Raw genomic sequence first — 9,800 nt, forward strand, 5'->3', positions numbered from 1 at the left:
ATCTAATGTTTGATATAACACTAACTAAAGCTCTTGATCTGTTTCTAGATCAGTATTTTTTTTAATCGCAAAGCTGATGTTTATTTGTATTCTAAAAGGATATCAGTGCCTATAATAAATGGCTTGGAATATACTAGATTTTAGTATCAGAGAAGCATTTATTTAAAGTATGTTTAAGTAAAAATTGTCATGTAGAAGTAACTTTTTATTATTTTAAAAATAAATATTTACATAAAAAAAACTGATTGGTTTCTAAAAGTAATTTATCTGCAGGTATCTTGAAGAGTACCTGCTACATCGACGTTCGGTGGTTCCCGTTTGATATTCAGAAGTGTGACCTGAAATTTGGTTCCTGGACCCACAATGGTTGGTTGCTGGATCTCCAGATGATGGAAGTCGATGTCTCTACATATATACCCAATGGGGAGTGGGACCTTGTTGGTAAGAACGAAAACAAAATGTCATGCATAGATGCTGAATAAGAAAGACCCTGATAAGACTCTCACTGAGATTCAGCATTAACTATGTGAAACATCCAATCAGTGTCACACACAGCAGGTGTTTCAGCTGTGTTTCTTTCTTTGTAAGATGCCACTCTCTTAGTCAATCAGTCCACAACGAAGGGGTCTTTAGATGGGGTGAATAATGCAGCTTCTATTTACTATAGTACTAAATAAATCTTCAACAAATTCTGTTTCTGACAGCATTTCTGTACAATACAGGTGATGCTAATTTCAAATACTGATCACAACAGGTAGGCTAGCAAAGCTAAAAATAAAATCCATCAGAAGTAGTTAAAAAGAACTCTCTCAGTTCATACCTTCAAGCCTTTCAGAAGCATCTAGGAAATGACTCCAGCATTTTGCCTACAGTTAGGGTTAGGGTTGATGACTCAAGTGGATAAAGCATATCAAAAAACATGGAAAGTTGCCCATCAAAGTGCTGTTTAAAATCATCCTCCTAACTTTATCCCTCATCCTATCAATATTTTTACCGTATATATTCCACTGCTTGTGTCTCCATATGGAAATAAAGAACTCACATCATCTCTAATCCAGGTTTGGGTGTTAATCGGAGGCCAATGGAATAATTTCCAGACACAAACTGACTAACACACAGAGTTGGTGCACCCAGCTGGCTGGGGGAATAGATGGGGGGTTGTGAGTGTGTGTGGTGACAGCTGGCCTAGGGATGGTTCACTTAATTCAGGCACAGCCAGGCAGCTAGCTGACCAAGAACACACACTGTCCTGGTGCCTTAGAACATGCCCATGTTCATGCAAGAGTGCAAACACACACTCAAAAGCAAGCAGACACACATTGTTTCACTGTCTCAGGGGGTAACTCATTAAATTAAACCATTCCTGAGCCCATTAACCTAATCTGAACTATCACAACTGAATGCCTCACCCCCACCCTTCACCTATTTATAACCTTTACCCTAAAACCAACTCTTATCCCCAAAAAGCAGTCTGGACCCTTCGGGACTGCACTTTTAAGTCTCTAGGGTGACACATGTTCCCATGGGTTAGTGTTCTGTCAGGTTAAAGTCCCTAAAGGGAATGGAGGACATGACCCCATACAAGTGAGCGTGCGCGCGCACGCGCACGCGCACACACACACGCACACAAACACACACACACACACACAAGATCTGGTAAATGCATCTGCAGGTCTACAATCCATCAAATTAATAGAAACTAACAAAGGCTATTTCTCTTCGGCAAGCGGGTGACAAGAGTTTTAAATGAAATGAAATTGAATCCGAGCAATCAATTTAAACTGAATTCCTATAGGAAGTAACGCTCACACACGCAGTGGTAATATCAAGTGTTTTCTGTTACTGACTTGAAAAAAGTTGTGCATTTTGACTGTATTGTTGATTGTGTCATTTTCACAATCAATTAATTGCTATTAGAGGTGTATAATGCTGGGTAAACCATACACAGGCAGCACTCTTGTGGGTTGACTTTTATTCATCACTGATTGTTGATTGTAAGCTACACATGACTGCCTGGCAGTCACACATACTCACACAGAGGTCCTTGATTGATGATATTAATCCAGAGGACAAGCTAACATTGTCTGCATTCCACCTTAAAATGATTATACATATGAAATACATCTGCTATTGTTACTGATCATTTAGCTATACAATTGTTCTTGTACTTGTAGTTTTTCTGACTATGGCCAGGCCAATGTGATGTTGATTTCTGTTACTGACCTTTTAAAAATCAAAATATATCTATGCCAACAACAAAGATAAAACTATAGTGTTGAACATGGCAGATATATATGACTGCTTTTTGGAGATGTAGCTGGGTAATCTGAAGCATTTACTAACATTTGCAGGTTTTAACATTTTGTGGCAGTCCTTTACTCTTGCTCGGCATATAATACAAACAATGATCATGGCACAATGCATTGCAGCTACAGCTAACTTTCCACAATCTCCAAAGAGAATTTTATTTGAAACTATTTAAATTACAGCTAAAGATAAATACACGCTCCTTTTAGTTTTTGTTTATTTGTTTTTTACAAAAACAGAGTTACTGTTCAGATCTGGCCATCTGGACATGAAAGCTATATTTTCACTTTTTAGTCACCATGAAATGAACTTGAACATAAAATAAACTTTAGTGACTGCTTTTTAATGTCATTTTACTGTTTTCATTAAATCTTTTGTCTACCCTTACTTGTTTTGATACGTTGAACTTGTACTGTGTACAAAAGGTGCCTTTCAAATATGCTGTAAGGAACAGGAACTGTTGTTTGCCTGTAAAATAGATGTGGAAGTATTCATAAATTTTAATAGTTTATATTTGAAAGTTATCAAGCTGGTTTTGATCAAACAAATTCCAATAACAGGATGAAAAGATGGCCAGCTGGTCAGCAAACAGATTCAAAAGCCAATTACTGGTCTCAACAAATGGCTGTCATTTTAAAGCCATGAACTTGCAACTTCTATTTCAGTCTCTACTGTATGAGCAATTCTTTATATAACTTCCTGCTAAACAAACAGGTGGAATGGATTTGAGATTATTAGGCACAAGTTGATTTTCTTTTGTTTTTGTTTTTTTCAAAGCAAGCCACTTCCAAACATGATTAACTAAATTCCAGTCTGGACAAAATAATATTAATCTGATTGGTTAAAGTCTACAAATTTATGAAATACAGAAATTGAAAGAAGAAGAAAAAAGTACTATTATCATATTCATAAGTTTCCAACATCTTCTATAAAAAGTACAAGTTGGCTTTCCATAAAATGTAAAACATTATACTTCTACAAGTATTTTGCCTGTATTTAAGATAAGATAAGATAACCTTTATTAGTCCCACACGTGGGAAATTTGTTTTGTCACAGCAGGAAAGGAAGTGGACAGTGCAAAAGTTATGAGGCAAAAATTAGAATACAATAAGAATAAATACAGTACACAACTGTACAGAATAGAATAAAATAAAATACTATATACAGTAGAATAAAATAAAATAACTATACAATAAGATAAAAATAGAATACAAATACAAATACTATATACAACTGAGTAAAAATACAACGATGACAGAAAGGATTATTTATTTACATTTTATTCATTTTAACTAATGCCTTTTTGTTAACAAGGCCATACATGCAGTTAAAAATGTGCATTATTGGCTTATTTTAGTGTTTATAAAAAAATATTCAGTCAAGCAGAAGAAAGAACTGGACCATTATTTCATAATTCTGTGTTTTTGACCTCTAAACTGACACCTTTTTACCCCTTAATATGTCTCCCAGGTGTACCAGCAAAGCGTAATGAGCTGTATTATGACTGCTGCAAGGAGCCCTACCCCGATGTGACGTTCACAGTCACTATGCGCCGCAGGACTCTTTATTATGGCTTAAACCTGCTCATCCCCTGTGTGCTCATCTCTGGTCTGGCACTGTTGGTCTTTCTGCTCCCTGCTGACTCTGGAGAAAAGATCTCACTGGGTACAGAGGATCACATACACATCAGGCCATCCTTGCACACAAAGACACAGATACACAGTTTCACGCAGAGGGACAATGATTCATGATTATATTCATACATGTAGACAAAAATGTGCCTTTCTCCACTACTTTGGTCATCTCTGCCCACCAGACTGCAATTGCTTACCCATTTATTTGTCTTTGCTTTATGCTAGTGCTGACATTATTGCTGTGAATAAGCATTTGCTTTGAATTCTGTTCCTTAGCAGATGAACAAAAGCACCACTGTTAACGCAGCAAAGATAATCATGTGGACCTGAAAATGCCAGCTTGTTTCAAAATGCCATTCCGTGAGACAGGGCTGCACTAAATAGAAATGACAGTGCTCCTTTGACGGTGGATAAGATAGTAAATATTCCAAAAATAAATTCATAGCTTTTGTCACCTGTTTTGAAGACAACCAGCTGCATTTATTTTGAGTTCTCTCAAGTCACAATTTAACAGCAATAGAGATGTTTGATGAAATAATGTATCTAATGTGTGTCTGCCCTTTTCAGGCATAACGGTACTGCTGTCTCTGACAGTGTTCATGTTACTGGTAGCAGAGATCATGCCTGCCACTTCAGACTCAGTTCCTCTAATTGGTAAGACAATATTCAGCTCCTCGTAATGCTTTTATTGGTAATTATTTAATTGTTGGTTTAAAAACAACATTAAAGCAATTTTGAATTGTGAAGGTTTTCATAGGAACCTATGCAGTCTGAGTATGCACATCCCTCGATTCAGTGGCTTGTAGAACAACATTTAGCAGCAATAACTTGAAGCACTGATTGGTTTTCTATATGACTTCACTAGTCCCTAAAATAATTGTGAAGAAATCTTCTTTGCAAAGTTTATGGGGAGTTCCTTTAAGGTCTTATCATACCACTTAATTTGCTGAGTCAACTGCCAAAATGTCTGCTTTAATAGAAGCAATTGCAATTGTTGATAATCAGTTAACCAAGTCCATTTACACAGTAGTGCATAAAGACTGTACTCTGGTGTCCACCTAAAGACATGGATGTTAATTGGTGATTCTAAATTGGTTATGGATGCCAACACTAGAAAATGTTATTTAAATCACAATCTAATATTTCCATTTTCAAATATTTAACAGCCAAAATGTGCGCTATTTTTCGTTTATTTTTAATTGATGGACTTATTTTTGCAATAAATAGGTAAGAAAATTATAATATATCATGACTTGCCCAAAAGGTGGAAAAGGTATAAAGTGCCACAGTGAGGGTAGTGGGTCAGTATGGAGATTTTATTTTCTCAATTTACTGTTCAGAGAGAAAACCATGGAAAGTTGCTGGATGAAAAGAATAATTTACCCAGGAGACAGTTGGCTACAATAGGTTAGAGTGTCAAAATAGATCTTTATGCCTCATACTCACATCACAGGGCAGTCTGTAGCAGAAAACATTCTTTGCACAGATGGACTGATATGTTGTGGCTGTGGGCGGGTTCTAAAGAGTGTGGGGTGGGTGTTTGCTTGCTGATGCAGTATGTGAAGATTATATTCAGCGTAGGAGATAAACAGTTGTGTTGCATAAGACCATACTGATGCAGACAGGGGAAGACAAGGCAGCAGACTTTAAGAAGGGAGGAGAAGCTGCAGATAGGGCTGCTGCCCTGCATCATCTGGCAGCTCAGTGATGTAAAACAAAGCCAAGAGCAAACACGCCTTTTAGAGTAGATGTTTAACACACTACAGATACTGTATATCAGAGATAATAGATAAAAGACAAAAATGTCTTTGAAATTTACTATCAGAGGCTATCATACAATTCCAATTATATTGTGACACGGAAACGTATAATTTCATTAGCCCGCCTTTCTACTTAATCGCTGACATCACAGCTGCATCAGAATGTGTTTGAAAAACATGCTTTCCTACATGGAAAGGATATGCATTTTTATGTCCCTGTGTGTCTTCCAGTGCCTCCAAGGCTGCGTATGTGTTATGTCTTTTGGCTACATTTTACATTAACAAAAAAGATGTTAGTCATCCTCTTAACCGCCCCTGGGGTGTTATGACCTTAGATTTGTTGACAGGGATAATTTCTTCACTGAATAATCAACCAGCTACCTTACTTGGTGACAGTGATGATGCTTTCTAATCTAATAATTTTAAAATGACCATTTCACTTACATATTTAAATAAATAAATCATTCAGTAACAGACTACAATATCTACTAGCAAGCCATGTGTCCTTTATTGAAATTGCAATATACTGATTTGTTCGTATTCTTCTTCAGCTCAGTATTTTGCTAGCACCATGATGATTGTGGGATTGTCGGTGGTGGTAACTGTTCTGGTTCTGCAATTCCACCACCATGACCCCCACGGAGGAAAAATGCCTAAATGGGTGAGTTCAATAAGGGGAAAAAAGAGACAATTTAATTACAGTATTATTTCAATAACCACCTCTCTAAAACTGTTTCCAAGCTTTGATGTGCCCCTCTTTAGAAGTTGAAAAAGGTTAGTTCTTGCAACAAAAAGGGTACACATCATTAGCACAATAACAATAACAGATCCTTCTTTGTTTAGTAAAAAAAAAACCCCATAAAATTTAAAAAAAAATTGAATCTCCTTAGTTTCACATCATATTTTTCACCTGACAACCACTGCTCTAACATAATGCATAGAGGTACAGCCGCTGAGCCAGTATAAGTCCATTTTCTGTTCTAGTTTGTTTGTCTAAGGACATGACACCAAGATCTTACACAATGATTAAAGGTACTTTTTAAAATTATACTCTGCAAAACTTTTCCTAAACCCTTTACCACGTGGGGCAACATTTTAAGAGTGGCTGTGAACAGGTCATTTCTGATGTATCCTGCTATTATCTCTTGATTTTTTTCCTTTTAGTCCTGCTCTCATTCTCTTAAGAAGCTTTGCCTTTTTGGTAGGCCACCAAATAAATGCAAGAAATAGAAATTTTCAGGATGAAATCATACCAACTGTTGTTTCAATTCTGTTGCTAGCTTTAGTCATTTTAGAAGATTTTAGACTATTTTTTTGGTAAGTGTCAATTAAACTGTCTATGTAGGTTCTCTGTCATCCAGGTCATGGTAGTCTAAGGAACACTTTCCAGTGTAAATTAACATATCAATCCAATCTTTCCACCTTCTTTCCTCCAGCTAAATCTTTATCTTTCTTATTTCTTTCTTTCAGGTCCGAGTCTTTCTTCTCAACTGGTGCGCTTGGTTCCTCCGTATGAAGAAGCCTGGAGAGGAAAGCAAAACTCCAGTGAGCTCAAGCAGTCCTCCAACTTATAAGTACTCCCATTCTCCTGCTCACCACACTAGCACCACCAGCATTCAGATGAGCACCATACCAGGGCAGCCATCTACTCAGACAACAACAACCAATGGAAACATGAACCTATACTTTAGCTACCACTCAATGGGCACAGACAACCCTGTGTTTCCACCTAGTGTTGATTCAGGTGTGATTGTGTGCGGTGGTGGAAATGGAGGTGGAGGGAATCATCATAACGGTACCTCCCAGCTTGACATCCACTCAGACCAGACACGGACTTTGCTTTTGGAGCAGATTCCCGAAATTTGCCGGATTTTGGAAGAAGTGCAGTACATTGCGAATCGCTTCAGAGAGCAGGACGAGGGGGAGGCAATCTGCAGCGAGTGGAAATTTGCAGCTGCAGTCGTGGACCGGTTATGCCTGGTGGCCTTCTCGCTGTTCTCCATCATCTGCACCTTCACTATTCTCATGTCAGCTCCCAATTTCATTGAAGCCGTGTCAAAAGACTTTACGTAAAGCTGCTCTCTACCATCACTGACAGATAAAAACTAACAGTAGAAATTCTGACACAATTAGACCTGCACCACACAAGCCTCTCTTGTACTTTTATGTGAAGACACACAAGCTCAAGTAAATTTAGAATTGATATCACCATAGATCAGTACCCAACCTTTACCCCTCTCATTACACGTTTGTTGGTATATAGCTGGGGTAATGTGTTTTTTTCCCCTGTGAAGGTTGCTCTTTAGCTTACAACATGCATACAGGTACATAGGAAGTTGAAGCAACATGTAGTAGTTAATGATGTAGAAAGTCAGACTAATGCACTTTTCTTCTGTATCCCTGCTGCACCACATCATTTACTTGCCACCATTTGAGCGTCACGTCTCATCAGAATTCACTCTTTCCCTTACAGCTTTTCTTTTCTCTTAATTTTAGAATTTACACATCCTGTCTTCACTCCGTTTTCTAGAGATGTCTTACCTAAACAACTTCAGCAGTTACATATATAGTACAGGGTTTTACAGGTGTATTCTTGTAATGCATTTGTTCTTTGTATTTTATAAATAAATTCACATTTTACAGTGCAATCTGGTTAAGCTGAAATTGATTTTTTAATGAGTTAGCAAATTCACTGAGATCTACTGAAATTATACATTTCACTAATCTGAGGTGTGAAACTACTGAGTATTTTCATTTTAGATAAATATACCATTTTTCCCTCGCTAACTGAAATTTGATTTAAAATTTCAATTCAACTCAATTTTATTTATATAGTTGTCCCCTCAAGGTGAAAATGCCCATTATAATTTCCCACAGCCTGACTTACAACTGTATCTGATTCATTACAACAAAGAAAGCCAAATAATTTCTTTATACCTTCATTATTACTCTTCCTTTTACAAATGGAGCTATTAGTCTAATATATATTACAGTTTTTCTCGATTGCTTAAACACTTTTCTTGAAACTATGGCTCGTATTCTCAAAACAGTAAACACAAATCCATAACGTCTCACTCAATTTCCCGAAAATTGTATTTTCAGGTCAAAATTAAGCTCTACACTCAAAACCATTCACTCTTGCTGAAAAACCAAACTTTGTCCACAGACATCACACACAAGGCCTCAAAAACACACACACTACAACATAGTCTTACACATTGGTGCAATAAATTGAAAACAATATTTCAAAAACTGTCAAGTTATGTTGCTTGTGGTTCTTCCCCTCAAAAACCTTTTTACATCATGAAAACAAAAGATCCAATGTACATACAGTGTAGGGCTGGGCGATATATCGAGTTTTTTAAAAATATCGATATATTTTCATACGAGATATAAGATGTGACAATATCGTTTATATAGTCTATGTTACGTTATAATTATACTTATGGAGCCGCAGGTTTGCCTCTCTTTCGTCCACTTTTGTCTCTACGCAACGTTACTCGGCCTCGCCTCTCCTTCACTGAACACAACTCCCCCTCCCCCATAGCTTCACCTGCAGGCAATGACAAGATGAAAGCAGAAAATCTCCGTTAGCGAGTTACCTCGAATCGCCCCGTGCGTGGGGCTGGACGGTGTCAACGTGTTAGCGAGCTAACCACGCTAACGAGCTAACCGCGCTAACGACATGCAGCCCGGAGGAGCTGCACGGCCTAAAATCCTTTCATTTTCTCAAAACTCGACAGTGCGCCTTATGTATGGATTCTGGTTGTGCTTACTGACGTGAACCGATTTTATGTGGTACACAGCGCTCAGCAATCTGTCAAAAAATGTTTTAATATGACTTTGCTAAGCTACGGAGCTGCACCGCTTGATGGATTGTCGGAGGATTACGGCTACCGAGGAGGAGCCTCGTGGAGTGATACGTACTGTGTGTGTATAAGGACCACAAATGGCACCTGTTCAGAGACGTGGTGCAGCTGTGAAATCTGTCTCTTTGTTATTACGCTCAGCGTCTATTAGTTTACATTTTGACTGCACAATTGTGAGCTTTTTGTTATGCACAAAAACAACATTGTTTTCTTTTATTTATGGACCATGA

General features: G+C 37.6%; 1 protein-coding gene across 1 annotated transcript in view; it reads left to right on the forward strand.

Moving 5' to 3' along the window:
* Positions 1-9,085, forward strand: part of LOC102304346 (neuronal acetylcholine receptor subunit alpha-7) — a 39,425-nt gene extending 30,340 nt beyond the window's left edge. Inside the window, exons 6-10 of the mRNA XM_005944857.3 lie at positions 274-441; positions 3,778-3,972; positions 4,509-4,595; positions 6,253-6,362; positions 7,172-9,085. Of these exons, the coding sequence (XP_005944919.1) occupies positions 274-441; positions 3,778-3,972; positions 4,509-4,595; positions 6,253-6,362; positions 7,172-7,774 (1,163 nt within the window). The 3' untranslated portion in view covers positions 7,775-9,085. The remainder of the gene's footprint in view (positions 1-273; positions 442-3,777; positions 3,973-4,508; positions 4,596-6,252; positions 6,363-7,171) is intronic.
* The last annotated feature ends 715 nt before the right edge of the window (positions 9,086-9,800 follow it).

Source organism: Haplochromis burtoni, unplaced genomic scaffold (assembly GCF_018398535.1).
Source record: "Haplochromis burtoni strain Fernald_Lab_line unplaced genomic scaffold, NCSU_Asbu1 Contig_421, whole genome shotgun sequence".
NCBI lineage: Eukaryota > Metazoa > Chordata > Actinopteri > Cichliformes > Cichlidae > Haplochromis > Haplochromis burtoni.